The 25,094-nt window shown below is 39.0% G+C and overlaps 1 protein-coding gene across 2 annotated transcripts; it reads right to left on the bottom strand.

Moving 5' to 3' along the window:
* Window positions 1-441: 441 nt before the first annotated feature.
* On the bottom strand, window positions 442-24,800 carry FBXO3 (F-box protein 3). 2 transcript variants are annotated; one of them, XM_048483257.1, is made up of 11 exons: window positions 24,474-24,790; window positions 16,217-16,306; window positions 13,569-13,732; window positions 12,310-12,424; window positions 11,994-12,198; window positions 10,220-10,265; window positions 8,524-8,608; window positions 6,680-6,802; window positions 5,534-5,649; window positions 4,709-4,899; window positions 442-3,015 (listed from the first exon to the last, which is right to left on the bottom strand). In XM_048483257.1, exons 1-11 carry the CDS (start codon window positions 24,578-24,580, stop codon window positions 2,911-2,913), a joined length of 1,347 nt encoding a protein of 448 aa, XP_048339214.1. In that variant the 5' UTR covers window positions 24,581-24,790; the 3' UTR covers window positions 442-2,910. The 2 variants fall into 2 exon arrangements, with proteins under 2 accessions (XP_048339214.1, XP_048339215.1); XM_048483258.1 differs by lacking the exon at window positions 442-3,015 and having other exon boundaries at window positions 4,726-4,924; window positions 24,474-24,800.
* Window positions 24,801-25,094: the final 294 nt, after the last annotated feature.

A 25,094-nucleotide genomic window follows, 5' to 3' on the forward strand; every position in this document is an offset into this window, starting at 1 on the left:
GCTGCTCATATTTATCTTACAGTCCACCTGTACCCCAATATCTTATTCACATACACTGCTACCCAAAAGTGTATGCATGTTCTGTATGCATGTTCCTTCATTTTTGTTATCCAGATGTAGAACTCAGCACTTATCCTTTTGAATTGCATCTTGTTCACTTTTCCAGTAGGCTCAGATCTCTGTCTTCTGATATGTTAGCTGTTATTCCCAAGGATTAGTAGAAAAGGATTTTAAAAAGAAAGACAAGACTGTATAGCCCCTGTGTAGATCTATGGTGCAGTCAACAGTTGGAATATTATGTTCAGTTGTGCTTACCCACAAAAAGATTTTTGCAGAGCTGAAAAAGGTCAGAAAATAGCAACCAACATGACTAAGGCGAACAACTTCTCTAAGGAAAGTACGGAGCTTCTCAGTTTAAAAAAAATGCTAGGGAAACAGGAGAAAAATGTAATCATGGTTTATAAAGTTATAGTGAGGAGACAATGGAGATCACACTGAAGATGGACAGTAGACTCGGAACAGAGACAATATCTATCAACTGCTACTTGCTATGTTAACTTTATGTTGCAGGCTTTCTTTGGCACATTGGTGGGTGCTGTGAAAGAGTGTACTAGATTAGATACAGAAGAGTTTTTCTAATGTATCATGTATTGAGAAAACCTGATAGAAAAACTAGCTTGTGAAACCTGGTAAAAATCTGAGCCCTATTATTGTCAGCAGTTTTATCAAACCGCAATATACCACTACTAGAGCCCAGCCATAACTGTTATATCAAGTGTAGAAATCTATTAGACTTTTCAATATCATCTTCAAGGAATCTCTTTTTTACTGTTTAACCATCTGTGTACCCAATGCTTCGCTTCTATATAATTTATTTATTTTAAAACTATACTATTGCTGTAGAATACCATATCCCACCCATCCTTTGCAATATATACCATTAAAATACATATTCCAGCTGTGACCAGTATATAAGCAGATGGACCCCCTCCTCCTGCTAAGGGCAAAAAGGCAGGGGGATTAAAGACTGTCATAAGAGAAAGACACTGTGCCTCACAAAATGGATGCTTCTTAGAGAATTTTGAGATCCATCTTTGTCAGACCTGAGCCATGCTTGGCCTGGCAGCTCACATATACACAGCCTTGGTGCAGATGGCCCAGTTATTATCATTGCCCAAGGCCATGGGGCCTCTTCTTGCTTGGAAGTAACTAGCTTAATAGTGTTTAACTGCTACTTGTTATCGGCGTTCCTGAGGGAGTAGCCTGTCTGTCCCAAAAACAATGTCTCTTTCTCACTGTCCTTTCACATGCTGATATTATGGGAATGCGAGGGTGGGGGGGATTCTGGGTTGAGCCAAACTATAACTTACAGGTATATACCGGGGCCAGAGAGCCAAACCTCAGTTTCGGCTATCTGGCCGTTGGGCTGACAGAGTTCTAATAAAGCTCTTGAACCATTCTTGAGACTTGTTATTGACTGGGGTAACAGACCCTTACAATCTTGCATGTAAGCCTAAGCAGGAAGGCACTTGGCAGCTGAACCTCTCCCCTGGTCCTAAGGTATGCCTGACTGGACAATGGACTAGTTAATCCATTGTGTTACCCTAATCAGCGCTCCAAGCAGACAATTATTTATCCCATTTGCATCAATCCCAGTAATCAATAGGTATTCAAGAGAACAGTCCAGGATCCTGATGAGTCATCTCTTGGATCCTGATGACTCATCAAGCCTCTTCTTATTGTTGGAAACCCAGAAAAGCAATCAATTATTTGTTTCTGGCTTTCCTGTGAGATTGACTCATTTTGGGGTATAAATATTGGTCCTTTGGTCATTCATTGTGTGTTCTGGATCCATACACAAACCTAATTAGAAACACTGGTCATTTTGCTCCTTTCCCTAGGGCCTAGATGTCCCTTCAAGAATTGGCAACTGTTGCCGACCCCTGGAACCTCATCCAACTCTTCTCTTTTTCTCTTAGCTTGTGTATGCCTTGGGTGTGTATGTTCATTGAGTAAAAATATATTCCTTTTTTTTGTTATTTTATTAATAAAACTCAGTTGTTAATAGTACAACTGCCTGCTTATTGAAGAGTGTTCACCCAGACAATCCTGGTATATGTAGATTATTGATACCAGTAACCCCTCTTCACCCTCCGCCTCCAGCTAATTCCATCAAACTTAAGTAGTGACTACCTGCTTAGTATTAGGCTTTCTATTTTTAATCAAACATAATTATAAAAATCCATGTAATGTTCAGGAAAACAGGGTTATACTTAAACAAAGTTTATCATAATAGTTAAATGGCATATGAAGGGAGAAAATCAAGCTATTTACATATTTATATTACATCATAAATGGGAAGATGCTGTAGGTAATCTGCTTCTCATTGTCCAAAGGCCTATAATATGATCAGGGATCAAATATTTAATAAAAATTCCATCTCCTTTTCCAACATTCCATGGCTGATGTGTTAATATGTGTTAATATTAAAATATACAAGAGCACCCAATGATTACATAAATTTAACTGCAAAACTTTGGTTCATTTGTGGCAGAGATGAACAATAAGAAATCACTGCAAAAATGCCATGCCTACTTTTCCCATTTTGCCATCACCATTATGCTGCTAGTATACTTGTACACACACAAAAATCAACACCATTTTGATCTTAAATATCTTTTAAATGTATGAGAACTCCCAACTTCAAACTGTCTGAAAGAACAAACTTTACCACACTACTGACTTTCCACATTTGTCTCCACCCCACAAATTTTCTCCAAAACATCTGATTTTTTAAAAATATCCTTTAGTATATCTGGTCAGAAGCAAGACGGAATTGGCACCATTCATGCTAATTGCTCCACGGCTTGTTATTTATAGTATTCAGAAATATTTGTACAAGGTATCCCCTCAGTATTCAAGATCATTGTCCAGCATTCTATGCCTGTCTACATAGTCATCAGTGTACGTTGAGTCTTCATCCTCATCCATAGCGAATTCATTATGATTGGTTTCCTAATGAGAAAACAAAACAAAACAAGCAATGCAGCTCAAGTTCAGAATTTCCTCCAGAAACACCCAATGAAATGACGTTTTTGCTACCAACGTATATCTGAAAAGCAGTATAATCACAATAAATTAGTGCCTCATGATGGCTGCCATTACTAGCTTTGTTTTCCACAGCTGCTTAAAACGTTACTCATACAAAGTCCCTGAACCCTGCAGTTCTTTCACTAGTATATTATTTCAGAGGTTTTTTTTTACAAAGGTCTATTGTAGGATTTATCCCTGATTTCTAAAATAAAAAATGTAATATGAACTGTTCAAAATACCTTACAGCCTTGATTTCACTCAGTTTCACAGGAATCCTTGTGCGGTAGACCACTACTTCCTGAACAAAGGAGATACTACTACACTGTTACATGTTTAATGGTGGCCGGAAGTGGCACCATAACGCCACCTTCAAATCAACAACGTGGGCGCTGGTGGAGAAGGAGAAAAATTTCTTCTCTCCTTGGGAAGCCCACTGCTGGCAATAACTTACCCTTTTTGGTGGCATAAGTCTGTGCTGAAAAAAAGAGTGTTCTTGGCCTGAAATTTCACTGGAAGCCAACTAAAGTTGGCTCTGTCCCCAGATGGCTCCAGCTCATGTTGGCACAGGCTCCTGTGGCAGAGGGCAACCAGGGCAAGCAGCTGCTTTTGGGTTTGGGCACTATGCAGTTGCATAGCACCCTGCTGCCATCATAACTGCACCTCTGCCAGCATCTCGGCACAACCCACGTGGCACTTCCACATTGCCCACCCCCCCACCCCCTTTGGATTGCATGCTTAACTTTTTCTTTTTAGTGCTGGTCTTGAAGACACCTCAGAAGTCTAGCTTTTGCACTGGCAGATGTATATGTCTGGGTCCAATTGGAGGTGCTGATGCTTTAAAGCACTTTACATTAGGGGATCCAGATAGCTTAAAAACCAGTTCTTCCCATGTCCACCCCTACACCAGCTGTATTCTTCTGATTTGTATTTCAACAATTCTTTAAACAAGGACTGTTGTGGTCAGAAGGAGGTCCTTCACTGTAAATATCCCAAAGCTATAGAATAATCTTCCCTCAATTCACAGTTCAACAGCTTCACTCTTTTAGAAAGGATTGCATGTCATATATTTTCCATCTGACTGTTTGAGTGCCAGGCTAAATAATACATGAACAAACAATTTAATGCTGACGTTTCATTTTGCTTTTATCATTTTTTACAATTTAAATTGAATATTACTTTGTAAGTTACAGAACTGAATAAGATTTTTTAATACCAAAAAAGCAAAATACAGAAAACACAGAAAGGTGACAATATTGCATAAATAATAAAGTCTCTATTTCCTCAAAATGCCTAAAAGTTTATCATGCACTTTGTTGCCAGTTGTATGTCCAGTTTAAAAACATCTTTTATAATGGGCTCTCAAAAGGGCCTTCAAAAAAGGGTCTTGTCGCACAGCTTAAGAACAAAGACAGGAAGTAAGATTCAATCCATCTGAAGAGTTACTGATTAAAAAGGGCTTGAATCCACTTTTCCCTAATTCAACTCTAATGGACTAACCATTTTTTAAATGGTGGGCAGCACAAGGCTTTATTGAAGTTTCATATAATAATGTTTTAAAGGAAGAAAGCAAATTAAAGATAGTCCCTAAAAATAAGCAACAATTCTGCCAACTTACCATACGTGCTGTAGATACCTTGAATGTTGGGCAAACCATATGAAATCTAGGAATGGTGACATTAAAAAACTTATCTTTGTAGTAGAGACAATGGAATGTATAGTATCCTTCCATATACCCTGATGTAGTGGCAAATGTTGTACAGCTAGTATATTCATAAACTCGACCAGGGCTTATTATTGGAAATTCTCCTGTAGAAGCAAAAACAGTAGAAAACTTCACATTTCGTTATCCAAGATACAGGTGATGCTACTTAACATGCAGAATTTGAAACATGTAGACCTTAATATAATTAGGGTTATAGTTTATTTCAACATACTATTACATGCATATGAACATTTATATAAAAGGAAACATTTATACAATTCTATCTCGGCAAAAAAAAAATTGCATACCACACCATCAAAAGAGTACGGATTTAAAATTTTTAGCCTGATCCTCTGGTTTCCATGAAGTATTGCAAGGAGAAAGGCAGGAGCCTGCTGGACCATTACTGTCCTGAAAGTCTATTTTTTGTTTCTGTTTTGTGAATGACAAAGTATCACTTTCCCTGTCCCACCTCCTATAACCCCACCAGAATTTATTGTTTAAGGTAGTTGGCAATCATTTTTCCAAAGAATTCCTGAAGTGACGCACTTCAGGTACATACAATACACTAATCACAATAAGTATAGTGACAGAATTAATAATGGAGGTCTCAAGTATCAACTTGGTTCCCACTATGAAATACTCTGCCATTCAGTGAACACAAAGGTATGTATTTACACATGAGCAGTGCTAATAGTTACCAAACAAATGCTATAAAAACAGAAAAGTATCACTCACCTACAACTCCTGGGCCCTGAACCTCCTCTACATCACCTTTAGCATTAGTTATTCTCCAATATCGACTATCCAATTGACATGCCTTCTCTGGAAGTGCATCTTTGGACATTTCAATTCTAAATAATTTAGATAAAGTACTCATTTTAACACAATGCCATTCTTTTAGCAAAGCTTCCAATGTGTGACTACTTTTAAAGGTCTTAGACTATATTGTTTTCAAAATAAAGATGACAGGAAATGTGTGTATGAATCTGCCACATCTTCCTGGATCTTTATTACTGCTGGGGTCCTAGTGCCTGCCTCTCCCCCGCACCCTTCCAATTCTCTGGCAGCATTAAAAATCCTTATTAAAACACTGCTTCCATTGAAACTATTATTATTGAAAATGCGGGTGCACACTGCTTCTGCCAGAGAACACACAACTACATTGTCAACTTTATCCTGAAAAAGATATAGGAAAGGAGGAAGAAAGAATACAAGTGTGGAAGAAGGCAGTGCTGATATTGCTGCTTCAAAAGTCAGTCTAGATGTGCACTGGAATGCCAAAGACTAAAGAACACACACACACACAAAAAGCAATATAATAATAATAACAATAATAATACATAGTGATCAAGGACAAGAAAGTACCCGGTGACAGCAGGGTTGTTGAAAAAGAACATGAGAAGGTCACTAAATACCACTGTTTGAAAGTCGAGTTTCAGTGTCTATGGCACAAACCAGCTGAGGTCGTGGCAGTGGTAATCGGCACCCTGGGCGCCATTCCGAAAACACTAGGGCAGCGCTTGAAACATCTTCAAATTGACAACATTAACCTCTGTCAGATTCAGAAGGCAGCCCTGCTGGGATCCACACGATTACTACATCGATACATTACAACTTCCTAGGCCTCTAGGTGAGTCTTGAATTGTAATGAAAGGCTAAAGAACCAGCTAAAGAACTGGCAGTTGTGATATCAAACATAATAACCTTTATTGGCATGTACACAATATATTAAACAACTGTGGGGGGATGGGATTACATTACTGATGTGCACAATCTATAGCTGAAGTGCAATATTAGTAAGCCCCAACTCTGAAAGGTATAATGAAACAAACAAAGCCTACCGGCTATCACCAATAGATAGAGTTTGTTTATTCCTCTTACCTGATTCTGTAGGTGAAGAAATAGTGAGGCGGATGTATTGAACTGAGTTCAGGTAGAAATGATGTGGAGACTGAAACAGTAATGTCTCCTGTTCTTGCTACACAATCTTTATCATGGACATATCTAAAAAAAGAAAAGGAAATAAAGGTATCAAATATAATATTAAAGAGAGCTAAATACTGAGAAACTGTAGAAGCCACAATTAGTGCATTGTACAGTTCAAACAGAAAGGCTATAAAACTGTGTCTATTCTTTCCACTTCAGCCTGACCAGCTTGTTTGTCTGCATTAAACATATTAAGGGTTCCATTTACATTATGATATTCCACTTCTCTAGAACATTTTCACAGTCAGTGCGTCAAATAAGCCTGTAAATGGAAAGCTTAATTCTGATACACAGAATTCCGTACAATTATTTTACTTCAAGGTTTTAAAAAATCCCACCACTTTTCACTAAAAAAAAAAAAAGTCATCCACAAGCCATAAACATGTCACCAATCAAACTGCAGGAAACCCACATTTCTAACAGCAGTTAGAGACATTATGATGCCAACGAACTGGCCAAATGAGCAGATGCTTGAGGTTTCAGCTGAAGATACAGGGCTGTAACATCCAAAGGGAGACATTGTACAGTAAAAGATGTTACTAGCAGAAAAAAAAACCCATGTTTGTCATATTTAAAGTTAAAAGGGAATTTCCTTTGATATTAACTTGTAAAAGTAACTATAAAACTATTAGCAACAGTTTTGGCTATCATTTATATAAGATTGTTGTCAACTTTATTTGGAGCAGGAGAAAATACAATTAATGTTGCCCTGAAGAAAGGGCTATTAATGCCTTACTAACGTCCTGACCCAGGCTAGCCTGATCTTGTCAAATCTCAGAAGCTAAGCAAAGTCAACACTGGCCACTATTTGGATAGGAGACTGTTAAGGAATACCAAGGTCACGATGTGGAGGCAGGCAATGGCAAACTATTTTTGGATGTCTTTTTACCGTTCAGATGTGACTTGACGGTAAAAAAACCAAACAGCCTAACTATCCATCTATATGATACTCTGTCTGTGTTTCCTCTTGATAAAACCTAAATAACTGTGAACTTTGTTCCAATGCATCTTATCCACATTTCCCTCTGCACAGCATACCCTTCCAACCCTAGGAATGTTGATTCCAGAATAACAGGACTCACAGGCTAATAACCACACAGGAGGCTACACTGAGAAGCAAAATCACCCTCTTATGCAAAAGGCAGGGGAATGATTTCACCACTGTCCTCTTTAAAGGGATTGATGAATTTATCAACTCCATCAGTGACTACTAGCTATTGTGACTAAGGGGAAACCTCAGTGTTCAGAGGTAATAAAATTCTGAATTCCAGTGCTAAGAGGCAGCAACCACAGACAAAGGCCTGGCCTTCATGCCCTGTAGGACCCCTAGTTGGTCACTCTATGAAACAATCTGTTGGACTAGGTGAACTACTAGTCTGATTCACCAGGGCTGCTATTATGTTCTCACTGCAACTCATCACTCATGTTGCACACAGATCTTATAACCTCAGGATTCAAATTTCCTGGGGTCAGATCAGATGGTTAGGAAAACAAATACAGAAGAAAGATCTACGACCAACAGTACCTTCCACAGATGGATTGTTACATTCAACTTTTTAAAAGAAGCCTATTTGTTTCTGCATAATGCTGGACAATTTTTTATTACAGCCCTCTCACTCACCATCTAAACATGGCTGCTACAGAATTACAAGCAATTTTTTCTATAAAAAATTGAAATTATCTTCCTTAGTTTTAATACAATGCTGTAAGACATAAGTTATAGCCAAAAGACACAGTACCTGAAAATTTGGTCCCTGATGATGGGATAGCCTCCAGTTACTACATTGTTTACATAGGAGGTGAACCATTCCAAATAAGAACTACCTAAATACCAAAAGATGGAGGGATATTTTTTAAAAAAATATTTAGTTTATTTTATTATATTTTACCTCTCTTTTCTTAACCTAAGCCTGGTAAATACAGCTTAAAATATAAATAACCATATAAAATTCAATTAAACTCTAATCACAAAAATTAAGACTAAACAATAGCCCCATTAGTTGATGCCTTCAATTTCAGTTCTAGAGAGAAACCAGGCAAATGCAGAGTAGAGGAGCTGACAAACATGTCAAGGGGTGGGGGGCGGATACAGGGATAAGGACAAGGGAACAGAATGGTTTTTAAAGGAGGGGAGGAAAGGGGGAAAAAAGGAAAAGGAACAAAAAGGGAAGTGAAGGAGGTAAATGGAGAAGGAAGGCCAGCTGATGTAAAACCACTGCTCTCCTCAACCATAAGCCTGGTGGAACATCTCGGTCTTGCTGGCCCTGCAGAACTGCACTATGTGCCAGGCCTCATTTGACAGAGTTTTCCCCCAGGCCAGGGTTAAGGCCAAAAGAGCCGTGGCCCTAGTTGAGGACAGCCAAATATGTCAGCCAGCTGATCACTAGTTATTTGATTATTAATATCATACAAAAATAAGGTTCATTGAGTTTCCTATATGAATAGCTAATCTCTCATTCTATTTTCACTACAATGGGAAATTCAATCTCAATGGTTACCAATACTCAAGTCATTTCTCAATATAAAAGGGAATATTTCACATATGAATGAGCTCCTATGTCAATTTAAAGACAAGTCAAACCATAAATTTACTATTAAGACCCACCGTCCCATCACCATATAATACTGCCTTCAAGAATTATCATAAGAATCATATTTGCACATGTATACCATACAACATACACAATTCTGTGTACCACTTTAAGGGCAAACAGAAAGTCAGTAGACAAGCAGTATTTAATTGTGAGCCCCTTTAAAATAAGTTGGAAAAAACACAAAGAGACATGAAACATACTTTTCTCCGAAGAGAAAATAAAATAAATATCTCCATTGCATTTCAAATGACAGATTTACAAAACAGAATATTAGGCCAAGTTACTGTGAAATAGTCACCGCTCTGGAAACTCTGGTCACTGCTTCTCTTACACAAAGCAGCAAGATGGGGTGGGGGGGATGCAATGCAGCAGCAGCTAGGAAAAGAGCTTCCTCTTCCTTCATCCACTCCTGCATCTACCAGCTTCCTGCTGGTGGAAAGAGATGTTAACAAGCACCAGGAAGGAGAAGAGTTAAGCACCATATATCCTGCTACCTCTTCATCAGTGTTGGAGACCAGTGTTTTATCCTGGAAGCATTAGTGTGGGACCCGACAGATATAAGAGGTGCCATAACTCTCTCCATCTCCCATTTTGCAATCAGTCCTTCTTCTCTTCAAAGCAATCCTCATGCAGATGCCTTGCAAAAGAATAGGAGCAATCAGGGCTTCACTGCGGGATGTTGAAGTAGAAGGCATTGTTTGCTCCTGAGGAGCACATAACTATTGTATATAATCACTCGTTTTTGTATAGCCTTGCAATGGGCTTGTTGCAATGTCCTAAAATTGCAATACAAGATGTCTTCTCTAAATTGTTTCCCATTCAAGGTCCAAAATATTTTTACCTGTAATAAACATATCAATTGCAGAGGGGTTTCGGGCCATTTGATCCTTTGGGTAGAGTCAGAAAGGGAGGGAAAAAAGAGAAAAGAACGGTTATTTGTATCTCAAAATGAATTCCCAAGAGACATAGGATTTCTATGATAATAAGATTTCTCTCAATTATTTCACAGACATTCTTGTCCTGGTCTCATCATTACATTACTGGAGTTATTTGTGAGGGTTAGTTTGAGCTCCCAACACAAGTTAGCACACATTCAACAGTCGAATCCAAGTTCAATTTCATCCTGTTGATAATATCAAAGTGGAATATCCATTTTATAAAGTGAAAGTCATGTAGAGTTCTTTTTAAAAAGTGTTGTTTAATGTACTGTATTCCATATCACTCAAGACATATGCAGGTATGTTTCAGTAAGCAGTCCAGTAACTTGCGAGCTTATTTGCAAGACTGAATGAATACATGATGTAAAATACCATGAGTTACTGGGAAGGACAATTAAGTTTTTTAAAACTTGGTTGCCCCCACTCAATAACACTATGAAACTGACACTGTAGTACAATGGGTACACAATTTAAAAACAGGAATTGTGTTTCAAGATGACTGAATAGAACTTCAAATGTACAACTATCAGTAATAAGGTACCCTGCTTTTCTCAGTACTTAAGAAAATATTTAAAAATCTTCAATTCATGCATAACATAACCATAACAGTGGCATAGGGGGAGAAAATGGCACCTGTGCCCACCCACACAGTGCCCCCTGCCCCTCACTTAACTTAGTTCAGACTGAAAAAGTTCAGGCTGAAAAAGTGGCCTGTTTAGTTCAGGCTGAAAAAGCAGCCTGGTGGGAACTACACTTCCAAGGAGACTTTGGGGCTTGCAAGGTCTCCTGGGAAGTGTAGTTCCCACCAAGCCACATTTTCAGTCTGAACTGAACAGGCCGCTTTTTCAGCCTAAACTAAGGAAAGTGGGGGAGGGCAAGGGGGGCAGGGGTGTTGGGGGCGCCCCACCCCACCCCATTGCAGCTAATCGTCTGCACCATAAATTCATCCAAATAAGATAGCAAAGCCATAATTAGAAACAAAATTATTAATCCATGAAAACGAATAACATTATTCCCATTCTCAAGCCTGAGGACCAATCTAGAAAAAGTCCACATTCTATTATTTGGTAGACTCACAGCCAAATATTTTAACAGGCTAATTCTAACAAGTGTCACTAATGTTAGGAAAAGTTGAAGGAAGCAAGAAAAAACCTGACATGTGATGGACTGGCTCAATAAGGGAAGCCATGGTCCTCAGTTTGCAAGACCTGAGGCAAAGCTGTTAACAAGAGAACATTTGGGAGGTCAGTGATTCATAGGGTCAGAAGTCAGAAGCGATCTGACAGCACTTTACGCACACACACACAGAGTTCTAACCCATGTGTAAGATGCTACTTCCCCATCACCCAATTTCCTAGTGCTTGGTTACCACCAACCCCCCACCTTTTAACCAACAACCCCTCATTCTGGGACACTTGTGTGAGGTTTCCTATCCCCTATTCAATCAACCTACTATTTACTTCATTCAATTTAGACCGTTATTATTTAACGATTCCTCTCTTTTCTTTATTAGTTGAACCATGGGCTTGAAAGTGATACACAATCAGTTTTCAGACTGAAGTATTTCTCTCTCATGCATACATACACAATAACGTTGTATCTATCATACAGTTTATCAGCTTTGGGAGAATGGGCGGCATTAGCCTTGTCTACAAGATCTATTCACAAGTCTCTTACTGGACACTGGTAGAAGATCTCATAACAATTGCGACCCTCCACGCTTTCCAAAGCCATGTACTGACTCAATCCAGTGTGAATGCAAAAGGTTAATGGGAGGCATTGTTTCAGTCCAAGTCGCTGCTGAAAACCACCAGCTGCTGTGTCAATGTCCAACAAGTCCTCTGAGCGATAATGATTGGAAAGTGCCATACTTCCCATTAAACTAAACCAAAGGAGGAAGGGGAGGGGAGAAGGAGAAATTCACCTGATTAGTACTTTTGAACACTTATGTATCAGCCAATTATTAAACAGAAGTTAACAGTAGCTTCCTCACCCTGGAACTACCAGTTTCTGTCCATTATGGATCCGAAACGAACATCGATAGTCATCAGGAAGTTTGCAACCAATTTGTGCTTCTACAGCATCCAGGTCTTCCTCCTGCACACTGTCTGTGAGCATTCAAAAACTAAATTTTAGCAGACTCTTTCAGACAACACACATAGCACACGGTATGCAGAATGCTTCAAATCCAAACACTAAACTCATGAGCATGCACCACTGAAGTCAGCAATTGTTCTTTTTTTTAGGATCAAATCCTATGGTCCTTCATAGTTTTAGAGTTTTTTTGTGAAATGGATGTCCAAAAATGCCTAAATGAATGTTGTTTTCTGTCCAAAACTAAATGGTGTGCATAAACCTATCAGGTTTTAGCATAACATTTCTCACAGTAGTTGTGTTTCTTTTTAAGCCAAACAAAAGGAAGAAGTCTGCCTTTGTTAAAACTGTAGATTTAAAAAGAGATATACTACAGTAAAGAAAGGAAGGTCAATTGATAGTTCAGATTCTTATACCACTTTGGTAGGAGAGGAGAGGAAAAGCAACAATTTATTCAGAAGGAAGGCACAATTATTTGCATATTCGTAAAAGATATTATAAATTTTAATCTTACAAAAAAAGGAGACATAATATACATAATGCCCAAGCCATTTCCACACAAAAAGTTAGTCATAAATGTGAAGTCTTTATTGCTAAATAGTATCCATTTCTGCAGAAATCTTGCATGAAGAAAACAGGAGGTTCTCATACTTGTCCTAAAGGGATTGGAAGTTTGCTCATACTAAAAATATAAGCATACTAAAATGTGTACTTTTTCTATAAATCACTTGCTAATGGAAGAAGCTCTATGTTGAACAACAGTAAGAGATGAAGGTGGCTCTCTGTTCTCCAAGTCTGGGGTAAAAATAACTTTCCTTACATTAGAATACTGGGTGCTTGCTTTCATTGCCACATCTTTTATAATAATATGCAGTTAAGAGATGAAAATGAACCATCTGGATTATTGTACCAAATCTACAGGTCACAATTTCTACTCAGTTTCTTGAAACAAGCAAAGGAGGTCACAGCTGAATATGCAAATAGATCAAAGTATATTATGTTAATTAAATGTCTGGGCTTTGCATTCAATTTTGCAGTCTAGGATGATCATTAACAAATATTTGCTGCTTGACACTTATATAATCAGCTATGCCCATTTTATACAATAGAGACAAAAATGCTAGGACTTAGCAAGATGTTCATATATGCAAGCAGTACCTTTCAAAGAACCAATCATCCGAGGACAGCGCTGTGCTAAATATTTTTCCAAGTCATCCCATGCTTTTTTAAGTGTAGCATAATACTGAATATACCTTCCAAAATCAGAATACATATTCATAAATATTGCTTTCCAGCTCTTATTTCCCTGAGATTTCTTATTTCTAGAAAATAAGAAAAAATATTTATTTTACAAAATTTACACCCCAGTTCTTTGCCCTCACAAGAGCCAACAAGATGGGTAAAATATTAATATTTTTAAAGAAATGTAATAAAATTATTCAGAAATTCATAATATCGAATCTTTAAAACCATTAAAACAAACAAAAAACACATAATTCATACAATTAAAACCAGACTGAACATACATATATAAAAACATAAAATAACAATTAAAACATTGGGCAGTAAGGAGGCATCACTGAGAAAATGCCAAATGAAACAAAAGTCTTAGCCTGCTGGTGGAAAATGGCAACAGAAAAGGACCTCCCTGAGGAAAGAATTCTAGAGTTTGGATGCCAAAAGTTCCTCACTGAAGTTCCTCCTCCTGTGGTTGCCCCCCACCTGATCTCAGAAGGTGGGGGCACCTGAAGCAGGGCTGCAGAAAATGACTAAGGTTCACAAAAAAGGAAAGAAATTAGACTATAGTATGCTCATAACTTTTCACTGAAAAGCTGAGGCACACTTCTATTCATCTCCTTGTCCAGGCAGTAGTTTCATTAAATGAGGAAGTCTAACTTCAAAAAAGCTTAGGATACAATTCAGCCAAAACTGAGTTCTACAGTTCCTATTGGGTTTTGTTTGCTTAACTCTCCTGTAGAGCATCAACAGCTGGAATTACTAGGCTGGACACAAATAAGGATTCCTCCCTCTGTCCCCAATGCTGCTAAGATTTCATGTGAAAAGGAACGGGAAGCAACTGGGGAGAAGTCAACTTCATCTGCAACTTCATCTATTGCCAGGCTTTCCTGTATGATACCAGGTTGTCATTGCACAATAGCAATAATTAACAACTGAATCTTTCCAGTACGGACTAGAAGGTGTAGCTGAGTAAACAATCCATCTAGCATGGACAATCTAATGTCACAATATCCAGAGATGTGAAAATGCAGCTCCAGTAACCATTTCAAAATGGGAAAGCTATTTGGGATGAAGGAGAATAACAGGTGAAAACTATTACTTCATAAGAGGGTGAACTAATTCATGTTACTGTTTAAGTTACTTATTGAATGGCACTGCAGATCCTTAGGAATGGAAATGTGAGATACAAATAACTTACATGATGGGGGGGGGGGGGAAGCAGGACACGAACATGTTCAACTTTAACTGAATTGCACCCATACAACACAATAATTTTAATACCATGGAGTAATCTCCACAGACTTTAAAATCAGGAAAAATTACAGTTGTTAATTATTCATATAGTATATAAAAAGTTAAACTATTTTTATTTATTCTATAAAATATCCCCAAAACAGTTTTTGGCACTAGTATGGAGAAAGACACTTCATCAGAAGAAATTTGGGCTTAGTCAGAAAAAAAGAGTATTGCATGAATTTTAACAAACACACTCTGAACTGAAAACCTGTATAAGTGAGTGTATATATTAAGATAGCCAGTAATTAACTGGAATATCAAACACAAACAAGAGTATGATATTGTATTATAAGCAGTATAGTTCTACATGAAGGTTACGCTGTGTCCAGTATGAAACCGCAGCATGTGTACAATAAATGTGGTCTACAACAAAACAGCTGGTGCTTTTGCATAAGCCATCTCAAAATTGCCACTGACACAAAAGTGTATACAAATAGCCCTGAAGTTAACCTCGCACATTTTATATTGATCTGCATTCTGAAAACTCCAGTTACACGTTTGTTCTAGAATGAAACATTGTTTAGTTTTTCTTTTGGATCAAGAACCCAGAGGATTAACAAGTAAATTGAATTTTAAATTTCAGGAAAGCTACCAAAATTGACCTTTGAAAGCATAATGGGAAAAGATCAACATTACATAAAACATGAACAAGAAAGAAGGCATCTCAGAAGTTTATATATCTCTCTGTGTAGTGCAGTGTTATGTAGAATTACACCCTTCTAATTCATTGAAGTCAACAGACTTAGAAGGTTGTAACTCTGCCCAAAAAATGACAATAAAAGCCCAAGAGTTTGGATTAAAAAAAAAAGAGCTACACAAATATTTTCAGATGTTAAACTAAATTTGATTTCTAAAAGAACAGTAATCAGCATCATTTACCAAGTTACCTAATCTCAGGAATTCCTGAAAGTGAGAAATCAATTTCAACCATCCTGTAGAATCCTCATCTGAAGTGTCAGGTCTTCATTAAAAACCATCTGGCAGGAATAATGTGTCATTCATAAGAGTGCTCTACTACTTAAATGGAGATGTTCTATCGGACTACAGAAGAGTTACAAGTACTGGAGCAGGAAATATATTACCATATTCCAGTACTGAATGGCGACTTTCTCACAATTTCTACTACTTGTCCAAATGTTAAGAGAAACCAAATTCATCCTGTACCTTTATAATCCAAGAAAAGTGTCTTGTGCATGCTCAGTAGGTTGAAACAACATAACTTGCTGAAAGCAATTTTTAGTTTATAACAATTACATGCTGTTCATACTTACTCAGACACAAGCCAGTATTTCTCACATTGCCTCCTCCATAACGGATCATGATTCGAAATCTGATTTAACCTACGACTTACACAACAGCAGCTGTAAAAACAGTAATTATTTACATTCATTTTAAGTCACAACCAGGAACTGTATTTACCACTACTGTGTCAACAATATTAATTTAACAGCAAAGTTGAATAATTTCCACAGCTTTAAGTTAACAGAAATAAGTTTACTTATTTTCCTAGCAGAAAGAACTGAATGGTGGGTTCAAATAAGCCACTGTGGGGATCCCAGAATTAACAGGGGATGTTTCCACACCATGTTTTCCTGGTTCCTCATTCCATTACAAAACAAATCAAAAGGGGTAGAGGGAACAGAATGGTTTATATTTATAGAAAATTTATCTAACATTGTTAAGAGGTACAAGAATTAAATTTTCTAGAAAATTAATTTCATTTTTTCATAGCGACTGCTTCTGTAATTAGAACAAATATCAAATTTGATTATGAGTAAACTGTTTTGTGGCTCTACTAGAGCTAATGTTTTAAGAAACTCTTGACTATGGTTTCACATTATTTCCATTAGCTCAATGCCCAATAGTAATATAAAACTGGCATTTATGATAATCTAAATATATAAAAAGCTAACAGTGTTTTTGTTGATGATAGTATAACTCAGTAACTGCTGGGCCAATTCCTCTGAAAATTCCCAGTCACTATAGTCAGCCAGGTGAGAGTGTTTTTAGATGTTCACATACCTGAAATGTCACACCTGCCCCAGGTAAAATGCCCTTTTCCTGGGGCTCCATGGTGAAGGACATGCAGCTGCCTGTGTGTAACTGTCACCCTTAGAATGTTCGTGCTGCTTAGAATGTTCATTCAGATGGCCAGATATGAGCAGTGAAAACAGTACATAGGCAGTAACTCAAGTGGAAGTGAAACACATACACACACATACACACGAGGGAGAGGGAAGGGAGGGAGAGGGAGGGGTGGCATGCAAGGGAAGAGAGGGAGGGAGAGGAAAGGGACGGAGGGGGAGGCATGCAAGGGAGGGGAGGCAGGGGGCCCAGCATCTTGATATGACCCACCCACCCTAGCAGAGGAAAAGGGAAGGGAAGGAGGGGTGGCATGCAAGGGAAGCGAAGTGAGGGGGGGAAGAGAGTGAGGGGTGACATGCAAGGGTCGGGAGGGTGGGGCCAGGCATCCTAGATTCCCTGAATACTGTGGTTACAGTTAAGAAAACCAGGCACGCATTACTCAGGAGTAAGCTCGGTTCAGCAACTGTGACATACTTTGAATGGCTGCATCACGCCCCTCAGAGGGTTTCCTCAAAAGCACCACCCATTGCCACCAACCAAACTTACTCCCAGGTAAAGGATCATGACCAGCCAGCCTAGATGTGTGGGAGGGGTGCCTTTCCATTCCCCCCCCCCCAAGGAATGGGGGCACACACATCAATGACATTGCTCAGTATCAGGCTGCGTGTTTGCATGAGCACATACTGCTGGCCTCTGCAATTGATTTGCTGCTACTGTTCCTTTTCCATTTCACCACAATAAGTCACAGCAATGTGTGGCCAGGCCCCGCTAGTTGTTATATAAGTCTCATTGACCATATCTATGAAAGTTGGTGCCACAGTTCAGGTATTACATTTCTCACTTATTCAGACACAAGAAGACTGGACTCCTGTTTTTCCTCCCCTGTTTATACTCATTATGCATATCAGGTACCATCCAAACCGGGATATTCTATAATTATTTGAATGTTAGATGTCCTTTACCCAAGGAAAAAGGAGATTTGCAGAGTTTCCTGGTTCAGTTATTGGCTGGGATCCAGTGAATGAGCAGAGATGTAAACCAATTTAGTACAGTTTTGACTATATAAGATCTTCTATAGCATCTAGTGTTTTCCTCTCTGTAACTTAGTGCCCAGAATTGTTCATACAACCTCTAGGACCAGCAGAAAAATTACTCCAAATAACTATATTTAATTTAGAGCAAGGGAAGAGTATGTTTTTCCTTTCCATCAACCCACTTCTGAAGGACTCTACCATGTACAGAAATCCATGCCATCACAGAGAAATGGGCAAAAAAGTGAGGAATACCACAAAACTGAGGCATAGTGGCATACTCCCAATTCCACTAGAAGGGTTATACTAAAACATTACTCAAATACAAAAAAAGTTATTTGGTCTTAGAACAAGCCATTAGAACAAATTACAAACTATCTACTCTCATATGCTCTTGCTCTTTACACCACAATTATATTCATGTCATAATTATTAAAGTAGGAGGGGCAAGTTAAGTCAGGCACTGTTCACATGTTTCAGCTCCAGGTTCCAAGACCATTTACATCATTAGCAATTATCTGAATTGCAAACAATAGCAGCAGGTCACCAGCACTTCCATCATGTAAAATGTACAGGAGGCTGCTGCATGGAAATCCAAATTCTACAAGCTAAAGACATTACATCTTTCTATGCATTTTTAAAACTATTTCATGTTTAACATTTTCAAAGGATTTTTTGGGTTGGGAGACAAAGTAGAAGTAATAAAAAGTGGACACTAGAAGAGCAAACACAAGTGAGAAATATAGAGACATATAACAATAAGGTGACACTATGGCTCTCGATGCCATCGAGAGAAACACATCTTACCAAGATATTCCTCTGAAGATAGGGTATACAAAACAAAGGGTGTGTGCAACTGGAATAACTAAACAAGCAAATATTTGAACACAACGTGACCGGCAATAATAGACTGTATAATTTTTGAGTTGATTAAATCTACAATTATACATTAAAGGGGCTGTGTCTCAGTAATGCCCCAGTACATCTTCTAGTAAGCGTCATATACAGGCAAGGATGCATTTGTAAGAACTAATCAGCACTTTTACAGTTGCTCCCCTAATCTTTACAGGGATATGTATTGATTAAAATTGAATATTGAGAACCCAACACAAGCAACCAGCTTCTGGATATATTCTGGCTTTGAAAATCTTCAAAGGATCATGAGTGAGTGGTATTTTCAATGCAGACCAGAGAGTCATATATAAACTCACTGAGAGTTCTTTCATTTCAAGGACATTTTTGCAGAAGAGAAAGCTTTGCAGAGCAAAAAGAAGTCTGACTTGACTGTTATAAGAACTAGTTTATATATGACCCACTGACGTGCATTGAAAATATATGCACTCACAAGCCTTTGAAGAATTTCAAAGCCAGACTATATCCAGAAGCTGGTCACTCGTGTTGGGTTTTCAATATTCACTAATTAGTCAATAGCTATCCCCTGCAAAGATTAGGGAAGCAATTGTAAAAGTGCTGATTTATTTTATTTATTTATTTATTTATTTATTAGGTTTATAGACCGCCCTCCCCCGGAGGGCTCAGGTTAGTTCTTATGAATGCATCCTGGTCTGTATATGACACTTACTAGCAGATGTACTGGGGCATTACTGAGATTTAACTCACAAATTATACAGTATATGACTGCTAGCTGTGTTGTGTGCAAATATTTGCTCGTTTGGCTATTATGCCTCTGAAGACACAGGCCATAAATGCAGGTCAAATGTTAGAACAAAAACTACCAGACCATGGCCATACAATCTGGAAAACTCACAACAGCTATCAATTCATTCTTCTGTTTAACACAAAAAGTCTATCAGGGATTTCCAAATTACACGCCATTACTGAACATGTGCTTGACCAATTGATGAATATTAATATTAATTTTATGTTTCCCTTCTGCATTTCTGTTACGGGTTATACTCATCTTTTAAAATTCAAAATGTAGCTGAACTTCAAAGTGCAGCTCAATAATTATTTTCAGCACATTAGATTATATTTTATCTACTGTTGTACAATTGTACTGTTCTTTTCAATGTCTTTCCATTTCATTTCCCCATCCCCTCAAATTTCATTGTTGGTTTCTTGTTCATTCCAATATCCTTCAATGTTTTGTGCAAAGTTTAATATTTAATATATCATTTCAAGTGCTGTTTTTGTTTCTTTTACAAGCTTTCTTACAACATGTCCCTTCCCTGTTCTTCTGTGTGTAGTGTGAAAATATTTTAAATAAACTTAGTTATCTTCCCCATATGCATTTTTTCTGATCTCTCCCTTTTTAAAAAAATTTGTTCCCCTATAGGATTTTTATTTTTGAACAGCACCATGAACCACACTGGGTATGTGATTATGGGGTGACTGACTAAACAATCACTTCACCTGCAATCTACTCAAGCTACACTTTTCTCCTGCCATTTTGTACACGGAGGCTGAACAGAGTGCTCATACTGATTGTGTTCTGACCACTGTAACCTCTTCTGCACTCTCCTGCCATTGCTTTCAAAGAATCCGTTAATGACTCATACACAATCCATAGATTTATCTCATTTTAGCCAACCAAAAACCTATGATCCCCTTGCACACCTTGAGGCAGCAGAAACTTGTATCTGTTCTCCATGTCTTTGTTAGCAACTGGCATACAAGATACCTCCTTTATTAATACAGGAAAATGCCAAAGCCATCAGAGCCATTTGTGGTAGTATGGGATATGATGTAGCATCAACTGGAAGATGAACAAGGACTCAAAAATTGGTAGGAATCATAAGGTCAGTCTTTGAGGTTTGTTTTGTGAAATTTGTGGAAGGCCAGGGGATCCACCTAACTGGAAATTACCAATATAATATGACATCTATGCCTCTTCCTCATGACCTAGTGTTCATGCCCCCTTGCAACTTTTTAAACTGACAAGAGAACATAACAATAACAACAACAAGCACAGGCAAGTGAAGACTGTGATCAGCAGGGAATACACCTGGAGGGTCAGGCAAATTTTGAAATCTAAATTAAACGGCGGGAATACCATTAAGGCCATCAACACCTGGGCCATGCCCGTCATCAGGTACACCATGGGAATTGTAACTGGACACAGGATAATTTGGATGCATTGGATAGAAAAACTTGGACACTTATGAGCAGCAGTGGAGGAACTAATCTGTTCCTCGTGTATCTAATCTGTATCTAATCTGGAGGAACCGGGTTTGATTCCCAGCTCTGCCGCTTGAGCTGTGGAGGCTTATCTGGGGAATTCAGATTAGCCTGTACATTCCCACACACGCCAGCTGGGTGACCTTGGGCTAGTCACAGCTTCTCGGAGCTCTCTCAGCCCCACCCACCTCACAGGGTGTTTGTTCTGAGGGGGGAAGGGCAAGGAGATTGTAAGCCCCTTTGAGTCTCCTACAGGAGAGAAAGGGGGGATATAAATCTAAACTCTTCTTCTTCTTCTTCTGACAATGCACTACACCTTACACCCACATAGTGATACTGATAGATTATATCTTCCCCAGAGATCTGGTGGCAGAAGGTTACTGCAAGTAAAGCAAACAGTGGAAGAGGAGAAACATGCGCTGGCCGATCATGTGAAAGAAAGTAAAAAACAAGCATTGATTGAAGTGAAGAAAACCAAACAAGAATTCAGAAAAAAAACTGATTAAAACGAGGACTGAAAGGTGGCACAACAAAGCATTGAACGGCAAATTTCTGGAGAAGATCAAGGACAGGATGGACAACAAAAAGACCTGGCTGTGGTTAACATTTGGAACTCTGAAAAAGAAAACTGAATCTCTGATTTTAGTCGCTCAAGAGCAAGCCATTATAACAAATACAATTAAGGCCAAAATCGAAAAATCCTCGGATAACGCAAAGTGCAGATTGTGCAAGGAAGCTGACAAAACTGCAAATCATGTAAACTGTTGCAAAAAGATCGCCCAGACCAAGTACAAACATAGCCACAACTCAGTGGTCAAGATGATCCACTGCAATTTATGCAGGAATTACAACATTAGGACAGCTAAAAACTGGTGGTAACATTGTCCAGAGAGTGTCATGGAAAATGAGAAGGTCACAATCTTGTGGGACTTTCAAATCCAAATAGACAAAGTGTTAGCACATAATACATCGGACATCACAGCAATCGAGGCAAGAAAGTGACCATCATCAACATAGCAGTACCTGGTGACAGCAGGTTAATTAAAAAAGAACATGAGAAGGTCACTAAATACCATGATTTGAAAATCGAAATATAGCGACTATAGCACAAACCAGCTGAAGTCATCCCCATGGTAATCATTCCTGGGCACAATTCCAAAAATGCTAGGGCAGCATTTAAAACATCTTCAAATCGACAAAATCAACATCTGTCAGATTCAGAAGGCAGCCCTGCTGGGGTTTGCACAAATACTAGGCTAATACATTACTAGGCCTCTGGGTGAGGCTCAAATTGTAATGAAAGGCCAACAACCAGCTAAAGAACTGGCAGCTGTGATATTAAACAAAATTAAATAATAATAATGTTAAGTTTTACACAAAAGAAAGGAATAATGCTGGAATTTTGCCCTGATTGCAGCAGTATTTCAACTCATTTATCACACTTCAATGCTCTAAAACAGGGGTCCCCAAAATGGTGCCTCAGAGTGCCAGGGAACCTGTCAACATCTGTTCTAGCACCCAGCAAATATTTTTAGAAAGTGGATGGGAGGGCAGACAGGGGTTTTGCTTAGCAAAGTTTCTGTGCAGATTTTTAAAATGTACCTTCAGTAACAGGTGCCAACACTGTGCAACAATCTTTAATGAGTGGATGAAGGTAAGCTGTATTTATGCTTTTTAAATTTTGAAAACAATATGTTTAAAGGGTGTCTCGTTAAACAGAGCTTCTGTCTAAAATGTTGCAGATTTTACTATTACAATTATGCATAACCTCCCTCCTTCAAATGTTGTGGTTGGCATTTTGTGGTTGTGCCCTGTGTCCAACTTCCAAAGCTGCATGAGGGTCAAAAAGGTTGAGGACCCTACTCTACAAGCACTCTGCTTGTCCAACCACTCAAAGCTCCTGTTTCTCTCTTTGGCCACTACAGATATCTATTTCTGTATTTTAAAATTTTATATACACGTCTTATGGCCCATGTAGGGTCATCAAGGAAACTAAAAATTAGAAGCAAAACATTATAGAACACATAATAAAGACAATTAAAATGAAAAATAAAACATGCATTAAAAACAGCAAACATAGAGCAAAAAGGAGAGGTGATCCAGAAAATGCCAAATGAAAAAAAGTCAAGAGATGGAAAGGGATTGATTAATACCACAGAGGAGGGAATTCCACAACTGAGAAAACCTTCTTTTCAGTTTACACTATGTTCATATTTGCTGCTAAAGGACAAAAAAGACATTAAATGGCTAAACTAATGGGTTTCTTTTTAAAATTAAAAGCAGCCATGGGGATACTGGAAATTTGAATAGAGGAACAGTAGAAAGGACACACTTTTCTCCCATCAATCATTTTCCCACTCAAAACAATTCACACTGCTTTTCTATTTGTGGGGCAAAGAGACAGGGGTAACTCTCTCTTTCCTAATCATAGTGTGGGTGTAAAGGAAAAAATATTAAACAAAATCTCCCCAACCTATGACAGCCTCCTGTTACAGCTTTCATGAAACGTTTCATTTGGCTTAAATTTGAAGTGCTACTTAAAGCCTAAGGACTTGCAGTTTCCCAGCTTTCTCTTCTGGCTTCCTATTCTCTCTTGAACCACAACAGAAGTCCTCCCACACTGAAAATCCACCCAATCTCTTTCAGTAGCCGGATTTTAAGAACCCACCATGTGGTGGCATGAGGGCAGCACAGTTTTAACATGTTGCACAGAAACAAACCACCTGTTGAGACTGCGAGACGATGGTGAAAGAAATCCGTCTGTCAGCACAGAAACAGCTTGGAGCTCTTTTGAAGGCACTTATTACCCACACTTACCAGGGCAAGAAAATCTCACACTGAGCAATCCAGAATAGCCCTTAATACCTAAACCACTAAGAAAAAGCAATCGCCTGATCCCCACGTCTTCCCCTGCCAGAGAATATCTCTCCCCCCACCCCTGACTTTCACGCTAGCAACACTGTCGCTTCGATCCTAATTCCCCATTAAGATACCTCCCATTATATGACACACCCCAACCACCCATCAATAATCTAACCGGAAAACCTCTGCAACTGCTTGGAAACAGGAGAAGACGGCCTGCGCCTTCCCTCTCCTGTTATCCTAACACCGATGAATCTCGCCCTTGTTCTACCCACCCCTCTTCATTCACCCCATAAAATCCCCAGCCGCTGCAAAATACTGAAATGCGGCACAAAGCCACGCGCCGAGCCGGGCAGTTTCCCGTCCCAGGTGGGACGTCCCCCAACTCCTATCGCCTGGCTCCCCCTCCCACCTCATAAGGTCTTTATAATCCAAAAGGCTCAGGATGAGCAATAAGGGGTCGGTGGGCAGCTGGTCCAGATGAAGAGGCTGCAGGTCCAGCTCCACGGACGCCGCCATCTTGACGCCTGCCTCGTCGGTCCTCCGCTCCTGGTGTTGCAGGCTCCTCCCTAACGAGCTTGGGTTGGGCTGACTGAATCAAGCGAGGCTTCCTGCCCTCCACGCTGGTTTGTTATCAAAACACACACTAGCTAGGTGGTGTGTCCAAAAGCTGGCGTACAAAGGGCAACATTGCCTGAAGGAGGAGCTGGAGAGGAGGAGACACCCTCTGCTGTACTTCAGGGGCACTGGATCCCCGAGTGAATACTGGATCCCAAATAAGAATGACATGGCAGCCTTGATTAGTTATGCCACCTCTTTTTCTGGCAGGGCTTCTGTGTCTTGAGGGGCTGCCAAGGACTTTCTCCCCTTGACCTCGGCAAGGGCATTAATAGGATGCTTTCGGGTACAATTTTCCATTGGTGCTGAAAATCTTGCCTCAGATACATTTCAAATTGGCCAAAGCGACAACCCGGCACTCGCCATACCAGTATAGCGGGGAACTCTACTTTGCAATGATTGATAGCCCTAATCT

The sequence above is a fragment of the Sphaerodactylus townsendi genome, linkage group LG02, assembly GCF_021028975.2.
Source record: "Sphaerodactylus townsendi isolate TG3544 linkage group LG02, MPM_Stown_v2.3, whole genome shotgun sequence".
Taxonomy (NCBI): domain Eukaryota; kingdom Metazoa; phylum Chordata; class Lepidosauria; order Squamata; family Sphaerodactylidae; genus Sphaerodactylus; species Sphaerodactylus townsendi.